The sequence below is a fragment of the Leucopleurus acutus genome, assembly GCF_964270905.1.
Source record: "Leucopleurus acutus genome assembly, chromosome: 19".
Taxonomy (NCBI): domain Eukaryota; kingdom Metazoa; phylum Chordata; class Mammalia; order Artiodactyla; family Delphinidae; genus Leucopleurus; species Leucopleurus acutus.
In genome coordinates, this window is record NC_139161.1 from 58,122,014 (window position 1) to 58,144,413 (window position 22,400).

The 22,400-nt window shown below is 57.1% G+C and overlaps 1 protein-coding gene and 1 long non-coding RNA gene across 2 annotated transcripts in view; one reads left to right on the forward strand and one right to left on the reverse strand.

The window, feature by feature from the left end:
• LRRC75A (leucine rich repeat containing 75A) overlaps positions 1-19,360 on the forward strand; it is a 35,174-nt gene extending 15,814 nt beyond the window's left edge. Inside the window, exons 2-4 of the mRNA XM_082860319.1 lie at positions 8,022-8,150; positions 15,640-15,755; positions 17,708-19,360. Coding sequence (XP_082716445.1) covers positions 8,022-8,150; positions 15,640-15,755; positions 17,708-18,227 — 765 coding nt within the window. The 3' untranslated portion in view covers positions 18,228-19,360. The remainder of the gene's footprint in view (positions 1-8,021; positions 8,151-15,639; positions 15,756-17,707) is intronic.
• A 257-nt stretch (positions 19,361-19,617) lies between these two features.
• On the reverse strand, positions 19,618-21,936 carry LOC309975341. The gene is made up of 4 exons (XR_014326938.1): positions 21,447-21,936; positions 21,161-21,226; positions 20,679-20,748; positions 19,618-19,985 (listed from the first exon to the last, which is right to left on the reverse strand). It is a non-coding gene; the product is annotated as an uncharacterized lncRNA (long non-coding RNA).
• Positions 21,937-22,400: the final 464 nt, after the last annotated feature.

Here is a 22,400-nt window from a genome sequence, read left to right on the forward strand (position 1 = left end):
GCACCGCAAAAAAAAAAAAGTCATCTCATAACAAAAGACACCTTTGTCTCTCTCATCAGTTAGGAAATTCCGCAGGTTTTAGGAGCTCTGTGCCAGAAAGAGAACAAAGACCAAATATCTATTTCTTATTATAAATCACAACATCACACTAGACAGATGGTGGATGGGCATCTCACTAGATCACCCCTCCTTCAGGGGTGAGCAAGTGGGGAAAATAACCCTGTGCGTCGGAGAAATACTGTGGAGGCTGGACCCTGACTCTGGAATGATCTACGGCAGGATCCGGGGGACGTGAACTTCGTGGGCAAAGAACAAAATGAACAAAATGCCACGAAAAGAGGCAAAAAAGAGAAAAAAGACAGAGGGTGAGATGAAAACGGAGATCGATGAGCGAAATAAGAATTGCAAGGACTCGAAACGCTGGCCAACACACAGTCCTGACTGGAAGCAGTGGGAGTGGGGTTGACGGTGCCGGACGTGAGGTCAGTGGCAGAAGGCAAACCCGGCCCGTCCACGGGCGTGTGTTACGGGATGAACACGAGAAGAGGTCAGCTCAGAAGGCGCTCAGAGCCGCCATCCGCCCTCCTGATGAGACAGGCTATAAAAAGGTCCATGTTTGTAGATGGAATGACCCCAACACTGAAGGTAAATTCAAAGAAAACACCCACAACTAGACACACAGTGGTAAAAAATTGTAATAACCAGGTGTGGCAGGCAGAAAAACAATGGCCAGAAACATGTGCTCCCTCCTATCTCAGGAAGGTGTCTGTTTTTGCCTGCCTAAGTGGCAGGACCTTTTTTTAAAATTTAAATTGTTGCAAAATGCACATCACATACAATTTACCATCTTAAATTAACCATTTCTACACTTGAGTATCGTTAAGCACATTCACATTGTTTTGCAACTGTCACCACCGTCATCCTCAGAACTCTTTTCATCTTGCAAAACTGAAACTCTGTCCCCAAGAAACAACTCCCCAGCCTCTCTCCCCGAAAGCCCCTGGCACCCGCCGTTCTACTCTGTGTCTATGCAGTTGACTTCTCTGGGTGCCTCATATGCGTGGAATCATCCTTTTGTGACTGATTTCTCTCAGCGTAATGTCCTCAAGGATCGTCCACAGTGTAGCATATGTCAGATCTCATTCCTTCTTATTCCATTGTAGACATATACCACACTCTGTTTATCCATGTGTCTGTAGAAGCTGATGGACACTTGGGTCGTTTCCACCTTTTGACCATTGTGAATAATGCTGCTATGAACATAGGCGTAGAAGGATCTGTCTGAGTCCCTGCTTTCAGTTCTTTGGCATATGTACCCAGAAGTGGAGTCGCTGGGTCATACGGTAACTCTGTTTTTAATTTTTTGAAGGATCGCCGTGGTGTTCTCCACGGTGGCTGCACCACTTCACATTCCTACCAGCAATGTACGGGAGCTCCAGCTGTGTGTCCATCCTCATCAACACTGGCATCTTCTGGTTAGAGTGGGGCTGGCGGTGGCTTGAGCTAAGAGCTGGATGAGCCAGAGAAGTTGATTTGATTTGTATTAGGAAGGGAAGGGCTGGGTGCTGAGAGGGTTTGCAGGGTCGAGATGAGCCGCTGAGGGACAGGTGGGGTCTTGGGGGAGACACAAGGAAGGGATGTTAGGAGTTTTGGTGGGCTGTCCTGAGGGTGCCCTTTTGGTGACGTTGTGAGATTGTTGTAAAGACATCAGCTGCTTTTCGGGCTATGCTGTATGTTGAACTGATGTTCCTGGGAAGGGGACCGTGTGCTGAGACCATCCAGGAGAGGCAGCTAGAGGTTATTGGCAAAGACAATCCCATGGACGTCTGGGCAGAAAAAGCAGCTAAAGACACAAAACCCAGGCTGCCTCAGAGTCGCCTGCCATGCTGAGTACCAGGGGGCTACCGCGTTTTGAAGGTTAGTTTCTCTCTAGCCAGGTTGCCTTCAGGTGCGACGTTAACATAAAGGATTTTTCAGGTAGGCTAGAGCTCAGAAAATAACCACCCGTGTATTCATTCTGGATGACGTTCTCCGGCAGCAACGGCATGAGGTGCAGGTATGGGAGCAGCTCCAGGGAAGGGCTGAGGGGTGGCCCTGAACGCTATCGCAGTCCCAAAGACGTGCAAAACTGTGTTCAAACTGAATGCAAATGGCCAAATTTTATCATCGATAGAGTGCCTTTAACAATTAAAAAAAACCCCACAAATTAAAACAATAAGAGCAGTGACCTGGATCTAAAATCTCTGATTATACCCATAAAGGCCAGGAAGAGGAGAGGCTGGCGGTCAGGCAAGTGTCAAAATTCCCCGCTGACCCTCCACCCCAAGCGCGGCCGAGGTCCTGGGGGCCCCCTCTGAAGCTGCCCGGGGTCCCCACGGTGCCAGCTCACTAGTTCGGGGCCAGCCCCCGAGATTGATATCGCTTCTGCTCCCAGACACCAGAGATGAGCTGTGGGCATGGGCGGAGCTTCCTCTCCCAGACCCCCCACCCCGCTCCCCCGCCAAAACCACACCCGCATCAACAGGGAGCCTCGCTGAAGGTCGGAGTGACGGGAGAGAGCACAGCAGGGAAGCTGCACCCTCCCCAGGGGCTCCCTGGCTCCCAGCCTGGCTCAGCTTAGCCCCTTTCTCCCAGGGTACCCCATGCTTCTAGCGCTGCGGTTCTCCAGCTGTTTTCGGTATCAAGAGCCCTCTTTATTTTTTCTAACTTAATCGTTTTTGTTTTTGTTTCTGGCCGTGCTACGCGGCGCGGCGTGCGAACTTCCCCAACCAGGGATCAAACCCACGCCCCCTTGAGCGGAAGCGCAGAGTCTAAACCACTGGACCACCAGGGAAGTCCAAGAGCCCTCTTTATACTTTTTTAACTCTTTTAAATTGAGATATAATTGACCTATAACATTGTTTAAGGCCCACAGTGTATTGACTTGATACATTTATATTGCAATGTGGTTGCCATTGTTGCGTTAGCCAACACCCCTGTCTTGTCCCATAAATATCACTTCTTCTAGTGTTGGTAACAATAGTTTTGTTGTCTTTCATAGTTGTACTGTGTATTAGTCTCCAGGACTTATTTTTCTTCTAGTTGCAAGTATGTACCTTTAAACACCGTCTCCCATTCCCCTACCCCCCCAGCCCCAATCCACTCTGTTTTTCGGAGTTTAGTTCTTCTTAGGTTCCACATATAAGTGAAATCATGCAGTATTTGTCTTTCTCTGACTTACCTCACTCAGCATAATGTCCTCAAGGTCTATCCACGTTGTTGCAAATGGCAGGGTTTCTTTCTTTCTCACGGCTGAATAGTATTCCATTGTGTATATAGACCACAACTGCTATATCCAGTCTTAGGTTGATGGGCACTTAGGTTGTCGCCGTGTCTTGGCTGTTGTGAATAACGCTGCAGTGAACATGGGAGTGGAGATATCTCTTTAATAGTACGTTTTCATTTCCTTTGGATATATACCCAGAAGTGGGATTGCTGGATTGTATGGTAGTTCTGTTTTTAATTTTTTGAGGAACCTTTATACTCTAAATTATGGAGGACCTCAAAGAGGTTTTCCCTCTGTGGGTCATATCTTATAAATGCTATCTGCTGTATAAGAAATCAAAACAAAAATATTTTAAAGATTTATTTATGCATTCATTTAAAGTTAATAACCTTGTAATGTGAAAGAAATTTTTGTGAAAATAACTATATTTTCCAAAAGAAAAAATATAGTGAGAAGAGCGGCATTGTTTCATAGTTGTGTGACTCCCTTTCGTGTGTGGCTGGCTTAGTAGAAGACAGCACGCACTGCTTCTGCATTCGGTGTCTTGCAGTAGGTTGTTCTGGTTGAAGTCTACAAAGAAAATGTAGCATCGTGCTGCTGTGTCACTGGAAAAGAGGCCCTCACAGAGGCCCTGGAAGGGTCTTGAGGACCCCCTTCACACTTCGAGAAATACTGTGAATCTCTGCTCGCTTTTTGGAAAGCCGTACCCCTCACTCTTCCCACTGGAGTGAGTCCCCAAACCTGGTTATTCAAGCTTCAGTAACACGGGAGCCCCACTTCCTCGAGGTGACAGGTGCTTGCCGTTCACCCTCTTGGTCGCAGGCCAGCGACACTCTCCGTGCCAAGCTGCCCAGAGCAGTGACTCGGGCTGGTGTTCCCAGGTTTTCTGATCGGGGACGGACCACACGCACAGGTCCCAGAGACAGTACCATTTAGATTCGCAATGAGGAATCCAGGAGTCTCCTCAGTGCCTGGTATTTGCAAGGCAGGCCAGCCCCTCCAGGGCCAAAGCAGTTGCCCGGGGCAGCCTGGAGGAGCCGCACGTGGATTTGGTTCTTCCACCCCCGCATTCCCCCACCCCGACGGGCAGCCGGGGCAGAGCGGAACACTGAGGTCCCTGGTGGGCAGGGTCGGTGGCACTGTCAGTGCAGTCATGACACATTTGTCCCCAGTGTGGGTGACAATGTGGGTGGCTTGGTGGGTGACTCGGAGAGGACACCAAGGACGCCAGACGTGGCCCGAGGCCCTCAGGACATGTGAGGTGTCTGAAAGCCGCACAAGCGTTCCGGGGGCCTAGGTGGGGTCGAAGTAAAGGAATGAAGCGCTAGATAAAAGTGCAGCAGCGTCTGTCAGGCCCCCATCTGGGTCTCCCTGTTGCAGCTTCTTGTAACCCGGAGCCCTGGGACCTCCGGGAGCCCCACCCCAGCTGGAATTCACAGGGCGGGCGGTGGCCATGACTCACACGTAACTTACCCAGAGCACGGGAGCAGAGCCACATCTGCCTTCCTGGGGAGACCCCCTCCCTACCCCCTCCCTTCCTCCCACCCTCTGCCCCCTCCCCAGCCACAATTCCATGACCCCAGACAACAGCAGCAGCATGCAGAGAGAGGGACCCACTGTCAGGCTGGGCGCCCAGACTGACAGGGAGGGTGGGGACATGCAGGGCGGGACGTGGCAGGGGGCCGAGGGGCTGGGGAAGGACAGTTTACATCTTCCCACACCTGCCCCAGCGTCCTGGGTTAGCGGCTAGGGTTTTCTTGGTCCTTCCAGGATGGGATGGCCTCTGCTGGCCTGGGAAGGAGGGGAGTGGGAAGACGGGGCAGGGCTGGTAGGAACCCAAGAAACCCAAGCAGCCGTCCAGTCCCGGGGTTTCAAACTTCTCTGACAACAGAACTACTTTAAAAAACAGAAACAAACACACAAAAACCCTGAAGGGCAGCCAGAGAGCTGTTCTGCGGAGAGCTGGGCCCAAAGCCTTGGGCCTCTCTCCTGTCGTCATCAGCCCCAAGGTCTTGGGACATGGCTCAGTAACTACGAGTGTGGTCCGTTTGCCCATTTCACAGATGGGGAAACGGACCCCAGGGGGAAGAGGTCTCTCGTCCACGTATTGACAGCCTGAATTCCGCTTCCTATATTCCCAGCCTCTCCTACCACACAGAGGGCAGCGCCGGAGTCTGCACTTTGCTTGGTGACAATTAGCGTCCCCGCGGCCCCGGCACGCCCTGCTGACCGTGAGGCTGGTGTGGTCTGCGCGCCAGGCTCCCTGTCCTGCCCCGACTCCCGGGCTTTTCTAGAGAGAGAGAGGTCGTGGCTTTTGTCAACGTTCTCAAATGGGCCTGGTATCCAAAAAGAGGCTAAGAACCTCTGTACGTGGCGGGGCGGGGGGGGCACCGAAGGGGGAGGGGTGCTCAGCTGGTGATTCTCTTCCCTGCGGAGGCGTTACCCTGTGTTACTAGGTTTATGTCCCTCGCCCACCTGGGACGCGGGGTCACCGTCCCCATTTTACATACGAGGAGGCTGAGACGCAGTGACACAGGTAGCGTGTCCCGGATGCCTCCCGAGAGGCTGAGGGGCCGGACAAGCAGGGTGGGGACAGGTCCACGGCAGGATTGGACCTGTCCGCAGCCTGATCCGGCGCCTCCCTCACCGCGTCCACGCCAGACCGTGTCAATTATCTCCGCAGCCAGAGAACCTGGCGCCGGGCACGGCCGCTGCCTCCGACGCTCATTCCTGCGGAACAGAAACAGCCCAAGGCCGGCCCCTCGTGTCCTCAATGGCACTCGAGACCCATTTCTTCCAACAGGGAGGTGGAGGCAGAGGTCCCGGAACCATTGAGGGGGCGGGACCCCGCTAGGACCTGGACTCGCGAGGCTCCCCATGGGACAGAGAGCACGGCCCCTCCAGATACCCCAGCAAAGCCCTTTCTCTCTTTGCTCTTAGAAATGTCAGCGGCCAAACCACAGGGCAGCATCCCCGCCCTCCAGCCTGCTTGCTGCCCAGCTCACCTCAGGGGTGGACAAGGCAGATCCTCCCAAGACAGGCCCTAGGCCCACGTGGAAGCCCGCCCCTACCATTCCTGAAATTCTTTTTTTTTTTAACATCTTTATTACATGCAATTTATTTTTCTTTCTGTGTTACTGAGATATAATTGACTTGGCACTGAGGTTAAGGTGTATAGCATAATTACTTGACTTACAAATATTGCAAAATAATTACCACAGTAAGTTTAGTTAACATTCATCACCTCATATAGTTTGAAAACATGTTTTCTTGTGATGAGAATTTTTAGAATCTACTCTCCTCACAACTCTCAAATATACCACACAGCTGTGCTAACTATAGTCACCAGTCGTACATTCCATTCCTGAAATTCTGACGGTTGGTTAAAAACAAAGTCAGCTGCTCTGAGCCTTAGCTTCTGCATCTGTAAATTGGGAATAACGAAACCCAGCCTACTTGCTTTCGGGGATTTCTAAGAATCACATGGGGAAGGTATTTAGAAAAGTTCAGGATAACTCACCGCAATGACAAGGGAGCAAACCCCGGCTGGGACTCACCTGTCACCACACATTCCTGTCCGCAGGTCGCTGGACCATGGCAACCCGGGCTGGGAGCCTTCCTTCTCTGGGCGGTGATGGGGCAGCTCCACATACGGCTTGGGGGCCCAGGGGACCTAGGGTGGGGCAGTCCTCAGATGGGAATGTCCTCGTTCCTCTCTGCTCTGTGCAAGGGACCAAGCTAGGAGGGAACCACAGCTCCCGCCAAGGACAACAGAAACTGGAGAGGGGGGTTTGAGAAGAGTCAGAAGCCATACCCAAGCTCTTCCACAGACAGAGGGCACAGTGTAGTACAACACCCTGGGCTAGAAAACCATCTTTCTTTACTTCTCTAAAGCAATTAACCCTGTTTCAAGCCCCCGCCAGCTTGGCTGGTGGGAAATTCAAGCTTAGCCGTGTCTGGGGGGCCTGCCCCTTTCCTGGGGTTGGACAAGGATCTTCGGGTCTTGTACAGTCCAGAACATTTGGAGCGAGGCCCCGGGGATTAGGACCCAGACCGGTCACTGCTCTTGGCCAAGCCCGTGGGGTCTCTTGCTGGTGGACAGGGGTCTCTGCAGATGCTCCCAGCCCTTGCCCCTCCCCAGGCTTGGGGAACCTCTGCCCCAGAGGTTTCTGCCATGGCCCCCGCCCACCCCGTGCCCCTTGCCTCTGTGCTCCCGCCCCTCCTGTTACGAGGACTGCACTTGACACCCTTTCTTAGGGGGAGGGCTGGTGGGTTTTCTTCTGGGTGCCTAGCAGCTTCTCCTTTTAACCCCACAACTCAGAGACCCAGCCCCCCAAGGCAAAGGAACACCAAGGCGGGGTCCTTAACAGAAGGAGCAGTAAAAATGACCTCAGAAGCAAAAAGAAAGCAAATAAATATCAATTCAATACGTGGTCCTGTCACAAAGCACGGGAGTTTTACAATCACGCCGTTTCCAAATTTCGTGGAGAAGCAGCCACCAGCGCTGTGGCCCACAACCCTTGGCTTCGTCCTCGGGGGAATTGGAGAGGCAAAGGCTGGGGGGCTATCTGGGGAGGGCCGCCTCTGCAGGGGCTTGTCTGGCCCCCGGGGGAATTTCTGTAAATGCTTCCGTGTGGGATGGGAAACCTCTTTGGAGGGGTCTCCCCCCTGGCCAGGGGGTACTCTGGGCATGTTGGGCGGGGCTCCAGGGTAAGGCGGGGCCTCGCTGACCTCTGGGCATCCTTCCCTCTTGCAGGACCTAGGCATGGAGTCGACCTCGCTGGACGACGTCCTGTACCGCTATGCCAGCTTCAGGAACCTGGTGGACCCCATCACACACGACCTCATCATCAGCCTGGCACGCTACATCCACTGTCCCAAGCCGGTAGGGTGGCCGTGGTCTGAGCCAGCAAGCGCCAGGATGTAAGGGGGGAGCTTCCTGGGCGGAGCAGCCCGGTGCCCGAGGGGGGCAGGTCACCCTGCCCTGAGGCCCAGTATCCAAGGCGGAGGCTGCGTACCAGCACCATCAGCGCTGGCCTCGTTTGGCCCACGGGCTGCAGTAAATCTGGATTCGTTGCCAACGTGTAAACCTCAGAGTATTTCACACAATCCCCATATAAGCCGCTCTTGAAAAATGGGAAGCTCCTCATTTCTACAGGCCTGGAGCTGAGTAGCCACCCCTGTTACATGGGGCCAGAGCCACCAGGTACGGTTGTGTAGGCTGTACCCTGCCCAAAGATGTGTACACAGAGGTGGCAGGGGTCGGGGAGACAGGAGACAGCTTGGTCCAGCCCTCTCTCTGCCCACCAGCCGGGGGCACAGGTGCAAGACTGTGTGCACCTAGAGATGGGCTTTGTCTTCTTTGCACAAAGGCGCTATGTAAGCAAATGTAGCCGTGGCCCTACATGCCGCTCTGTTTGCTGCAGTCCCCGCTACGCCCACTTGTCCTCCTCTCTGAGGCCAAGTGTCATTTTACACCCACCCACTTCACTTCCTGCCTGGCTCCGAGGCTCTCCAGGCTCCACGGGCGCTGCCCAGCCCCTCTGGGTCTGGGGGATCTGCCCCTCTTCCCATTGGCTCCACAGTCCAGGCTGGGACCCAGGCAGGGACAGGAGGGCCAGGGCAGGGCAGCTCCACACTTGGGCTTTTCTCTCTGTTTTGGTTTCTTCTCTCCCATCCCTCAATTTCCAGCAGCTTCCAAGAGATGCCCTTCCTTGCAGCAGGAAGGAAGGGGCAGGAAGCCAGAGCAGGATGGAGGAGTGCCTGGGGCGGCCTCCACTTAACAGCAGGACCTAGGATCAGGGCGGGAGGCGGTTCCCAAGCCCACGCCGCACCTGGCCCGGGCGCCCAGGGGCTGGAACCTTGCTCTGGGGTGGCACCTCCATCTGGGGCTTTGTCTAGGGCCTTCTCTGTGGCTTCTCTCTGCACTGCCTGGCGTCAAGACTTCAAGGTGGGGAGCTGGCCATGGAGGGCTGGGAGCCCGTCGGGGCAGCTGTGGGGTGGGTTGGTGGAGGGATACAGCAAGAGGCAGGGGTGCTGGGCTCAGACGTGTGACAGTAATGAGTGTCAGCAGACTGGGAGCCCCAAGGCCTGGGGTCGAGGAGCTGGTGCAGGAGCCACAGGGGACCGGCTGCAGCTGGAACCGCCCGCTTCTCATTCAGGGTATACCTGGCTCTCCTGGGGAGCTGAGACCAGGCCGTAGGAGGCCTTGTGGGTGCCAGACCCCTGCCCTTTCCAGAGCATGGATTTAGTTGCCCACAGTTGAGAGGAGTGACAGATGACAGGGCACTCAGAGCAGCTCAATAGGAGAGGACTGTTTTTTATGCCCATCTTAGAGTTGAGGAAGACGAAATACAGGTGATGAAGCGATCTGAGAAAGGTTATGGCCCAGGGGAGAACCCCAGCGTTTGGGCCCCCCTGCTGGGCAGGGCAGGCCAGCGCTCAGGTGCTGGATCTCTGGGCCATCAGTGCTCCGTGGGGCTCACAAGGCCTGGGCTGGGCTGGGCTGGGGAGGAGGGGCCTGTTTGGGGGCAGTTCCAGTGCCCCCCTCCCTCCACGCAGGCGGGTCTGCAGGTGGCCAACTGCCCATGTCGACCCCAGGAAACAGGACAGGGCTAAGGGGCTGCGGGCTGAGGCCAAGGGGTCCTGCACTGCCATCTGTCCCCTCCACTGGGGAGGGCTAGAGGGCCATTCATAGGTGGTTTTGCTCAGGCTCCTACATCGAATTACCATTGACTGGGCGGCTAATAAACAAGAGACACTCATCTCTCACAGTTCTGGAGGCTGGAGGGCTGAGATCAGGGTGCCGGCCCGGGCAGGTTCTGGTGAGGACGCTCTTTGTGGTTTGCAGGCGGCCACCTTCTCCTTGTGGCCTCACGTGGCAGAAAGGAGGTGAGCTAGCTCTCTGGTCTCTTCCGATAACCCTCGTGGCCTCATCCAATCCTAATCACCTCCCAAAGGCCCTCCCTCCAGACACCATCACGTCGGGACTGGGGTTCAGCATATGAACTGGGGGCAGAGGGGGGACAAACATTCCGTCCATCGCACAGGTGTAACCTTCTCAGGTCACTTAATTAGCTGAACTTCGTTTTCCTCAACTCGAATGTGGACACAGCCATGCCCTCCCCTGTAAAGCTGTCTCCAGAGCTCAGTGAGGTGATTTACAGGAAGCATGGGCGTGTGCCCGGCACGGCCGAGAGCCTCATGCCCAGGAGCCGAGGTGTAACCAGTCTGTGGGCAGGTGCCGGGCAGGGTGCTCAGACTTAGCAGGTCAGTTGTGGGACACAGAAGCAAGAGTGTCGCGGCCTCAGGCCCAGCCCCTGTGGACTCAGAGTCTTGGAAATCAACAGGCTGATCGCCAACCCAGATTTCCAGAGGCAGCCAGAGTGGGGTCCACCCCGCTGGAGGCCTAGGGCCTGGCCAGTCCCCTCCCCGTACCCAAGGCCACGTGGCAGGAGAGGCCCTCTGGAAGGACTCTCCCAGCTGGGGTTGAGGCATGGGTGGGAGATCCTGGCTCTGAGGTCCCCAAGCTGATGATGGGGACGGCCTCTGCGCGCACACACACACACACACACACACACACACACGCACACCCATGTGAGCTGGCTCAGGGCTAGCCAGGCCTTGCTGCTCGGACCTCTTTCATCTGAGAATTTCAGATCAGCCCAAGTGTGTGCCGGGAGGTTGTAGACAAAGGGGGGGGGGTCTCCCTTAGCTGTGAGAGGGGACGAAGAAAGTAGCCGTTTCTGGTCCAACTCCTGGTGAAGCATCCACAAGACACAGAATCCTTCCCACTGCTAAGATGACCGCCTCGAATGAGTCCTGTCTATTTTCTCAACCTACCAGAAACCCCCTCCTGTACCCCAGCAGGGTGTGGGCCGAGACGCTAGAAAGGGCTGGGTCTGTGCCTGCCCGCAGAAGGGGGAAGAAGCAAAACCCCATCCCGCCCCTGACTGCGTATTGATGAATCCCAAGTCTGTATCTGCAGCCTGGCTTTAGACTCAAAAGTCTCCCCACTCCTGGACATTTCCGCCTGGGTGTCCCTAAATCACCCAGAACAAATCCCCCTGTCAGCGCGGATCATGTGGCGGGAAGTTTTAGGGACTCCTTCCTTCCCACCCAGCACGTCTGTTCCCTCATGTCCACCGTCAGGCTTCCCACCAGCAGACACTAAAATGAGGGTGTATGCTCAGTGATTTGTTGAGGAGCTCTCCCAGAGCCACCTTGTGGTTTGTTTCTTCTTTTATATTTTACTGTATTTTCTGTTGCTGCATAGCAAGTCACCCCAAAGCATGGCGGCTTAAAACAACAGGCATTCACCATTGACCCCTGCCTGCAGGTCAGGAATTCAGGAGCAGCACAGGCGGGGGTTCTAGTCAGGGGCTCAGGACACTGGCCCAGGCTGCGAGTCCTGGTGGCCCGACGGGGACTGGCAGGGTAGCATGGCTGCTGGTGGGAAGCCTTAGCTCCGAGCCCCGTGGCCGGTCCACAGGACGGCTTGAGCTTCCTCACATCAGGGCAGCTGGCTCGCCCCAGAGGGGGTGATCCCCGAGAGCGAGGGAGAAGCACAGTGTCTCCTATGAGCCAGCCTCAGACGTCGCATACTGTCCCTGCTGCCGTAGCGTATTGATCACCCAGTCAGCCCTAACGCAGTGCGGAAGGAGGCTGTACCCTGCCAGGAGGCCAGCGTCCGTGGGGGCCGACTTGGAGGCTGGCTAAAGCAGGGCGAGAGTGAGAAGAGTTAATCCTGGGCCTTTCTCTCCTGCCCTCTGACCTCCCTCCCGTTAGCTGAGTCGCACTGACAGCCAGGAGCAGGAGGGCCAGGTGGTGCCGCCTGTGAGAGCTCAGCCTTCCCAGCACAGAGAGCGGGGTGGGGAGTGAACAAACAACGCAGCACAGTCTCCGGATCTGCAGCAGCGTCCAGGTGCAGTAGACAGGGCAGTCATGTCTGATGACTGAGTGAGGAAGCCGTTGGTAGCGGGGTGGGGAGTGAACAAACAACCCAGCAGAGTCTCCGGATCTGCAGCAGCGTCCAGGGTGCAGTAGACAGGGCAGTCATGTCTGATGACTGAGTGAGGAAGCCGTGGGTGCACAGCGGTCGGGGCTGTGCTTGCTACACTTCTTGGGGTGGGGGGTTGAAGACGGCAGGGGAGTCGGAGGGACACGGTGACCCGGCCCAGAGGGGCCTGCAGGTCTGCCGTGGGCCTCTCTCCCAATGGGTCAGTGAGTCCCTCAGGCAGGGTCTTCTCCGAGGCCCGCGGTCAGCGGCGCTGGGCCGGTGCCCAGTGTACCCGACTTGCGCCACAGCCCCTCCCCCTCCTTCCTTCTCCACGGGTGGGAGGGAAAGCTGCAGATTCCGCAGCCTGCCTTGCAGCCTCCTCTGTAGCAAGCAACAGAAGCCTCCGCGGCCTGCCTCGAGCCAGGAAGAGGACTTATCCTTCCCGGTGGCAGCCAAGCTTGAAAGAGGCACTAGAACCCCAAACAGCACAGACACCTGCCCCCCTCCCTCTGCTCCACCCAGCCTCACTCCCCGCCCCCCGTACCCACACCTCATGGCTGCCCGGGGCTCCTGAGTTGACTTGTCAGTGTTCAGCCCCCGAGGAGTCTTGTCCCAAGTCGGGACTCCCCCAGGGTCCGCCTCTGGACCGGTCAGCTGTGGCTTGGGAGTGGGGTGTGGTCGCACAAAAGCGCTGCTGGGCCCCGCGGCTTTCCGAATAAGAGGAGAGGGGCCAGCATCCTCCTTCTTCGCCTCCTTCCTCCCCTTCCTTCCTCGTCCTCCACGCTGGGCGACTCCTGCTTAGTCCTCTCCCTGCAGGAGGAGGGCTGGAGGGGGCTTCCGACAGTGATGGGGTTGGGAAAACGTAGGTGGGCTTGCTTGAGGCTTTTCTGGTTTGCAAACGATAGAAGCTCCTTGAACCAGCCTTTGCAAAAGACTCATCCCTCAAGGGCAGAGCAGCGCCCAGCCCCAGAGCGGCTGCGGGGTTTGGATCCTGACGCCATCCTACACGTCGAGTGGCCTGCCACCCCCTCCACTTCTTGGTGCCTCGGTTCCCGCGTTTGTCAAGCGGGATCGTAGGGGCCCCGGTTTCATGGGATGGCTATGAGTTAGTGCCCAGCGTATAGTAGGTAATATAACTCGGTAAAGGTTAGCTGTGTTTCTTTAGTCCAGACAAGCGGAGGGGCTCTCACTTCCGAGGACATTAGCTCACGTTTGGTCTCGGGTCCGCTGTTAAGTGACCACATCTTCTGTCCCTGTTTAGTAGATGAGGAAACAGGCTCAGGTTGGAGGCCTCGCCCTGCGCGCGGCTGCCGCCTGGTGGCAGTGTCGGCGCACTGCGGCGGCTGCTTTGCCGCCTCTTTTCCTGTTTCTTCCTTCCGGGCCTGGAGGGCGGAGGGAGAGTACGTGGCCTCCGATTTTGGAAGCCCTGCGGGAGGTTAGGTTTAGGGCTCATTCTTCGGCTTTGGAACGGGTGCTGTGGGAGACTGACCACGTTCTGTCCCGGGTGGTCGCAGGGGTGATGCCGAGCAGACCACCACACCCCACCCGCTGGTCCTTCTTGTCTTTCAAGTGTGTCCACCTGGCAGCACAGGGGAATCACCGGGGGAGCTTTTAAAAGTCCCCGTGCCCGAGCTGCCCACCCATCAATGAGGGGTGGCCCAGGCAGCAGTGTTGTCTAAAGCTCTGGGAGATTCCAGCATGCAGGGGTCCTGGGTGCAGACCCTCCCCTTCTCCCTTTGGCCTCCAAAGTTGGCCTTCACCCCAGCCAGCACCGTGCCCCTTGGGATACGTTCCAAGACCTTCATGGGATGCCTGAAACCGCAGAGAGCACCAAACCCTAAGAACACTGTTTCTCCTATACTAAAGGGCAGGTAACATACACAGCGATAATGCGCTGTACAAAGGGATGATTTATGTCCCACGCGGGAAGGAGCGGGACAGCAGGCAACTTCATCACGCTGCTCAGAATGACGCACAATTGTAAACGTCTGAGTTTATTTCTGGAAGTTTCCACGTAATATTTTCGGACCGAGGTTGACCACAGGTAACCTGAAACCTTGGCCAAACAGCAGATGAGGGGTGGGGGGGACAGCACTAACAGCGTGATGATGATAATGGTAATAATCAAGCCAGCCTTTACTGGGCAGCCACTCTGTGCCAGGCGCCCTGCCGGGCACTGGCCCCTGGCTCATGGTTGACCTCACCACATGGCGTTGCTGTCTGCAAGTGGGTTTGCATCCGTGCCGGGTACTTCCTGGCCTTGGCCCTTGGCACTGGACCATCTGGTGGGAGCACACGCTCTGGGCCACTCAGTCTCCCAGGCCTCGGGGACTCTTCGTTGAATCGACTCCCCTTGAGACAGAGTTGGAGCCTCTGAAATCTCTCTGCTGCCTCCTTTAACCCAGCGTATTTGTTTGCTGGGGCTGCCATGACAAAAATACCACTTAAACAACAGAAATGTGTCTCCTCACAGTTCTGGAGGCTGGAAGTCCGAGATCAAGGCGTCAGCAGGGTTGGTTTCTTCCGAGGCGTCTCTCCTTGGCGTGTAGACGGCCGTCTTCTCCCTGTGTGCTCATATGGTCTCCCCTCTGTACATGTCTGTGTCCTGATCTCGTCTCATGAGGACACCAGTCGTACAGGATTAGGGCCCACCGCAGTGATCTCATTTTACCTTAATTACTCTTCAGAGGCCCAATTTCCAAAGACAGCCACATTCTGAGTTACTGGGGATTAGGACTTCAATTTAAGAACTTGGCGGAGGGACACAATTCAGGCCATAACACCCAGGGTCTCAAGGTCAGATGCTGATGGGCCAGACAGGTAACGAATATGAATGAACTGGGCCGGAACCACTTGGCGCCTCATTTATCTTTTATTTTCCCACCGTTGACGTGGGCAGAAGAGATGTGGTAAAGTATTTCACCGTCCCCTTTGCTGTGTGGAATACGCGAGCAAGGACGTTTGCATGTGGTTGAATCCCCAGCTTCTAGAGCAAGTGCCCGGCACCTAGGAGGTACCCGGCGGGTATCTGTCAGGCGAGCGAGTGAGCATGATAAGGTGGCCCTGGGCATCGGGGAGCGGCAGGGACCGTGGTGACCCTGGGTAAGGGGTCAGCTGTCATCACCTGGAATCTAGACGTCTATAGAAATCTCAGGTTTTTCAATGATAGCAACGAATTCACAGAAACTAAAACCATCGTGCAGATGAGTTTGCAACCCCTGCTCCCTGCTCAGGGCGGCCGCCTTGGGCCCGCACAGCAGGCCTCCCCAGCTCGGCCTGGGGTCCATGCTGGTCCCGCAGAGGCAGGAAGCTGGAGGTGGGGGCCTGGGCTCCCTGCCTGCTCCATCGACTCAGGGACCTGTGGCTTCCTCTGCAGGAGGGCGACGCGCTGGGCGCCATGGAGAAGCTGTGCCGGCAGCTGACCTACCACCTCAGCCCCCATTCCCAGTGGAGGCGCCGTCGCGGGCTGGTGAAGAGGAAGTCACAGGCCTGGTGAGTCGCGGTCACCCGAGGCGGGTCTCCTCCGCCACCGCCCAGCCGCCTCCTACAAGGGCAGCTCAAAGCCAGCTGTGCTGGGCTGGTTGTTGGGGAACAGCACTCCGTCCCAGGGCCGTGGGGGGGGGGCAAGAGCTGCTTGGAGAAGGTGAAGTGAAGGGCCGGGGGCCGGGGGAAAGTGGCAGGCAGGGTGGGCATTCCAGGTGGGCAGGAGCCCTGGGAGATGCTGGCGGCTGGGCCCCGCTCTGTGTGGTGGGATCTGGGGGTGCGCACCCGTTCTGATGCTGGGGGAAGGGGACAAGAGGGGTTTCTGATCCTGGTGCGCTGAATGCGGGCACTCGCCCCACCACCTCCCTCCCCCCAGCCCTCCTGATGTCTCCCAGGGGGACCCAGGCCCCAGCCTTGTCCCTGGCGTACAGCAGTGAGGACCCTCAGGGCTCGTGTGGCCCCCTGCACCCTGGGGGCAGAGGGGACACTGGGACACAGGGCCTGGGAGCCAGAACAGCACCGCAGAAAGAAGCAGAGGGGAACTGTTGCAAATCACGGAGCGAAGCGGCTGGGGTCCCGAGGCTCTGGCAGGGCCCTGCTGGCGCGCAGGCTCCTCCAGGCCCCACAGACAGCAGGGGAAGGCCAGCCTCCTCGCTGAGCAGAAGAGCTCTGGGCCCCCTTCCCTTCTCCTGGACACCACCCCCCACCCAGGGCAGGAGAGGAGATGGATCCTCAAGGGCCCTTCCCTGGTGGAGGAAGTCACCAAAGGGGGCGCCAGGTGGGCTGAGGGCAGGGACCAAATGCGGGGACAGGGCAGTTCTGTCTGCTTGTGCGCTAGTTCTGGAGGAGGGAAATGCAGGAGGGTACGCTCTGCTGGGACCCAGGGGCCTCCTGTCTCCCCGGCACACAGGGCGCTCAGTCCATTCTTCGTTCAGAAGCCTTACTCTGCTCGGACGCCTCCCCGTCCCGCTGACTGAAACCCACTCAGGCCCAAGTGATGATCCCCCGCCCGCCCCCGCCCACACACTGGCCTTCCTGCTGGTTCACAGACACGCTGAGCTCTACCAGCCTCAGGGCCTTTGCACTTGTGTTCCCTCCGCTGGGACTCTTACCGAGCTCTTCCCTTGGCCTGTTTTTTCTCCTAAGAGGCCGACAAGGAAGGCCAAGCTGTGATCCCAGGGCTGCTGATGGTAACAGGTGCTGTGCCCCCTCTAACTCCCTGTCCTTCCCAGGGTTGGAGCCTCGGGGCTCGCCTGGGGTATCTGGAAGCTGGGAGATCTGGGCCCCCGAGCAAGGGAGCGGGTGAGAAAGAAGAGCAAGGGGTGGCGGGCGGTAGGGAGTGGAAGGGGGTGGACAGCAGCCCACACCAGGCTCGGGGCCCCTACGCCCTCACCCGCCTGCCGTCCCGAGGGCCCCCGCAAGGACCCTCTGTCTGGTGGGGAAGATGGTCTTGAAGGAGGGGCTTCCGAGATCTGTGGCACTCGTGGGGGAGCAGGGAGCTCGGCCGTTCGCCGCCCTCCTGCACAGGGCGCCGTTCTGACTGCGTTCATTATTTCACATGACAACCCTGTGGTACCCAGTTGGCTTCATTTCTCAGGCAAATAACAGAGGCGCAGAGGTTAAGGAACTAACTAAAGGTCGCATGAGGGACGAAGCCCGCCTGCCGCAACTAAAGATCCTGCGTGCCGCAAAAAAAAAAAAAAAAAAAAGCAGGAAGGAAGGAGTCCAGTGCAGACCCCGGCGTTGGCCCCAGAATGTCCCCTTAGTCACTGCAGAAACACTTGGGCCTTGCCCTGTGATCCCCAGGCTCTGCCCGCTGGGCAGCCAGGCTGAGATGTGGGCAGTGCAAGGGGACCGGGGCCCCTGGTCTCTGCCCCGCGGGCAGAGGGCTGAGCGGAGGCTGCCTCCGGAGAAAAGCCTGCCCCACCCGCTTGAACCCTGCTGTCTCGTCTCCCCTTCAGCCTCAAGGCAGTCCTGGCCGGGAGCCCTCCGGACAACACAGTGGACCTGTCTGGCATCCCGCTGACCCCCCGTGACCTGGAGCGGGTGACCGGCTACCTGCAGCGCTGCGGGGAGCAGGTGGATAGCGTGGAGCTGGGCTTCACGGGCCTCACGGACGACATGGCCCTGCAGCTGCTGCCCGCACTGAGCACGCTGCCCCGGCTGACCACGCTGGCCCTCAACGGCAACCGGCTGACGCGGGCCCTGCTGCGCGACCTCACCGACGCCCTGAAGGACCCCAGTAAGTTCCCCAGCGTCACGTGGATCGACCTGGGCAACAACGTGGACATCTTTTCACTGCCCCAGCCCTTCCTGCTCAGCCTGCGCAAGCGCTCCCCCAAGCAGGGTCACCTGCCCACCATCCTGGAGCTGGGCGAGGGCCCGGGCAGTGGGGACGAGGCCCGGGATGAGACTGTGGGCCAGGAGGACCCTGGAGGGGACCAGGAGGCCGGGGAGACTACAGGTGCATCTCAGACGTGACAGGGAGGTGGGGGCCTCTCCAGGGAGTCCTGCTGGGGTAGGATGGCTGAGGCAGGGCGGGCGTTCCCAGCGGGGTAGCGGGCCACCATCCAGAATGGGCCTGGCAGCACCTCCCCCCGACCCAGGAAGCCAGATGGTAGCATCTAGGAAAGGACTGTAATTCCTCTCTGGTCCTCTCCATCACCCCCTGGTCAATCCACATCTGCCTTTTGGCTCCTGAGCAGTCATCCCTGGCTCAAGAGGAACCACCCCTCAGCTTCCCAACTTGTGGGTGCCGTGTAGGGGCTGGGGATGCTGGAGGCTTGAGTTGATGTGAGCGGTCAGAGCTTCCCCCCCAGAAAAGGAAGTGTAGTGGGGGCTCTGCATCTAACCCGGGATTTTCCAGTCCTGAATTGCCGAGCTCCAGATGCTGGATGTGCCCCTGATCAAGGCAGGTCGGAATCTCAGCTCCTGGCTGACGGTTGGGGTAGGGGACTGGCTGCTGGAGACCCCAGGAGCCTCTTCCCCATCTGGACTGAGGGGGGTCTGCCTCGTCCTTGTGGCGCCCAGGCTCCTTGGGACCAACTTCCCGGCCTCAGCCTCCATTTTCAAGGCTCACCCTTCAGCCTGACCTCGGAGGCCACGGGACCAGCCTTCAATATTTAGGACATCCTAGAAGTCCGGGGCAGACAGTGCATGCCACTCAGAAACCGCACAGCATCTCCACCTAGTGGAACTCCACATGCATCGGTGTTCCTAGGGTACAGGCCAGAGTGAGCCTTGCTTCCTTTCATAAGGACCCTTTTCCCATAAAATCCCTCCCCATGGAGTCCCCAAAGTAATCCTTGCTACTTTGAGCACATTCCCGAAAACCCAGGGCCACAAAGCAAGACAACTGGGAGAAGGGGAAAAAAAATAAACCGGAGGTTCCCAAGGGGAGAAAGCCAAGGTTTTCACCCTACCTTCCCCTTACCCAAGGCCTACGGGTTAAAAAGTCATCCCTTTCAGGCACAATTAGCAAGTCCAGGGAGATTGGGAACCAATCATTCTTGAGCTAGAGAACATCATTCTGGGTGCCCAGTGTTGGTGAACCAGACAGAGCCCCTCAGGCAAACAGCAGAGGGCTAGGGAAGCACAGCCTGACATGCCTCCAGCCTCAGGCCAGGTACGTCAGAAGGTGGCAAGATGGGGGTGGGTGAAGAGCCAGACAGAGCCCAGAGGGGCAGGGACTGGACTCACGTGTTACAGATGCCTTAAAATGCTTCGCGATTTTTGCCCCAAGTCTCAAGAGGGAAGAACAGCTTAGACCTACCTAAAGGGAAGGTGACAAGTACTAATACCTGGACCGCTAATATTTGTCAGCAGTGATCAAACTGGACTTTTTCTTCAAATACACATTTGTAAGAACCAATACCAAAGACCATACTTTTATTACATTGTTGATGGTTAACTGCATGGAGATACAAATTTCAGTAAGTTTCCAGTTCAAAAACCTCAGGCTCTCACCCAAGAACACACTTATACAATATTTAAAAGTACAAAAGCTCCTTTTGGTTAAGGGACGATACAAGAAAACTCATGAACTTAGTGACACCAGAAATGCCAGTCCACGCGGTCCCAGAAAATCCATTTCTTGGCTCTCATTGGTAAGAATGTCCCTCTGATACTGAGCACAAGGTGTTTCTACACCAAATGCGGGAGGCCCAGGTTTTCAGGGCCCAAGCTGATGGCTGCCCTTGTTCCTTTGGACTTCAAATTCTGCCCCTGCCGCAGCACAGCCTGCAAGGAAATTAAGTATCAGTTAATCTTACTTTATACTCTAAGAACAGTCATTCACAGCCTAAAAGATATCTTCAGAAAACCGTAGGTTCACCACCACACAATCTGCCGGTAATTCCAGCTTTTTTAGGTGATTTCATCATTTGATATCCTTTTCTGCAAATCCATTTCAACAAAACTAGCTGCTTATCCATTCTACCGTGGGGGTGGTCATTGTGAGACCAGATCTTACATCTTCTTGGGCTGGGGTACTGCTGCCACTGCCGCCCGCTTTAGAACTCTGCTGTGCAGATCCCACTCTTCGGTGCTCAAAGCTTGGCGGGATGAATGAGGCACCCACGGACAGACAGCAGATGCCAAAAGCAACTGGAGGCAGTTCCCATCGTCTTAACCTCCGTTCAAGTCACGTTATCGCAAACAGACCCAAGGCTGTCCATCTCAGAGCAGATAAGCAGTTTGCTCAGGACTGTACAGCCACGACATCAAAAGGAACTCCTGGGCTCACTCTGCAGTCTGGTCCAGACATCACGAACCGAAATCATTCTCAGATATTTTCTCAATAATGCTCAAGGGCTGCACCGCCACAAAGTATTAGGTCAGCCGGACCTGTATCCGGTCCAGCAGAAACTTCACATGAATCAACAGCTAGGCCTCCTCAACCACGAACTTCTCCAGAGCCCAAAGCTAGCTTACCTCGGAGCAGGCCGATGCTCGGGCTCCCATACGGTGATCACGCGCTGGCCACCCTTCACTAGCTTGCAACCTGGGTGAAGACAGATTATGGGTCACAGTCCAGCCCAGCTTACTCCTGGGCACCAGCTACTGGTGAGGACGCGTGACTGCAGTCAGCCAGGAACTGGTTTCGTCAGTTATCGCTTCTGACGGCACTTCCTATTAGTGATTTCATCAGAGCAGCCAAGCACCTCACCACAGTACCGCCCCAGAGACCTGGGCTTCGGCTAAAACCGCCGTAAGGCATCCGTTTCTCAATACAGATGCGGCTTAGACATAACTAGGGGCCGCAACCTCCTAACCGTTGCAGTTATGCAACGAGGCAGCGCATCATTACGTCAAATGCATGAAAGCGACAACAGGGATAAGACACCAGGCAGTTATCAGTGCATTTAAGGTTGCAAGACCGACACGGCTAAGTTACAATACGTATTAATCCTTACCCAGACTGGCTCTTAACCTCGGGTTGGGATGCTGCTCCCGTCTCCAAAAGCGAGTGTGTCTACCCTCTGAAACAAAGATTAGGGCGTGCATTTAGGGCAGACTCGGGCAGCTACAGTAACGTAAAGCATCAGGTGTCAGCGACTGCGGTCGGATGGGCTTAGAAATCGTCAGTCCTCGCGTCTGACGGCACTTGCTACGGAATCATCAGGATAGCCGAGCAAGCCTCCCCTGCGGCCCCACTACGAACGTCGCTCCGCGCCCTAGGGTGCAGGCAGCCCCGCTTACCTAGTTCTCTCGGGGGGTGCTCACTCCCGGCGGCGAGCCCGGGGTCAGGGGTCCCGAGACGGCGGCTGCCCGGCCGGACGAAGACGCACGCGGTCCTCGGGCCTCGGCCCCCAAACTCGGACACAAGGCCACGGCGCCCGCCCTGAGGCCCGCGTGGACGCAGCCGCCCGCCGCCCTCCAGTTAGGCTCCCCGAGGACAGCGTTCGAAAAATCAGAAAAGTTCTGGGGCTTCCCTGGTGGCGCAGTGGTTGAGAGTCCGCCTGCCGATGCGGGGTACGCGGGTTCGTGCCCCGGTCCAGGAAGATCCCACATGCCGCGGAGCGGCTGGGCCCGTGAGCCATGGCCGCTGAGCCTGTGCGTCCGGAGCCTGTGCTCCGCAACGGGAGAGGCCACAGCGGTGAGAGGCCCGCGTACCGCAAAAAAAAAAAGAAAAAGAAAAGCTCTGGCTCCCTCGCCCTTGCTGCCCGCGGACTGGCCTAGACGAACTCACCACCAGCCGCCCGACACCTACGCTGGAAAGGCCCAACAACAGCCGTCCCAGCCTCTTAAGCAGTCGGAACATTCCACCCCTCACAGAAGGGAGGGGGATTATGGCAAAAGACTCAACGGAACTTCCAGCCCGTTTAATGGTGCAGGCGCCGCCCCCGGACTCCCCTCTCCTGCAGAGCCCATGGTCTCTTCCGAGGCCGTGGAATTCTGGGTCACAGGGGCACAGCGAGCCCCAGCGCGCGTGCGCAGGTCCAGTGCGCGCCAGCCGTTTGGGGACTTTCCCGCCGCTCCGCCGCCCCTCCGCCCCTCCGCCCCTCTGCCGGGTGGTCCCGAGCGAAGAGTCCGCCGTCGTGAGCTTCCGGTTGCTCCTCTGGAAGGTGGAGCGACGGAGGCCCCAGACGGCGGTTCTGCGCATCACGTGCGATCACGCCCTTGAAACCCTGCAGAGCCTGGGCGCGCGGCAAG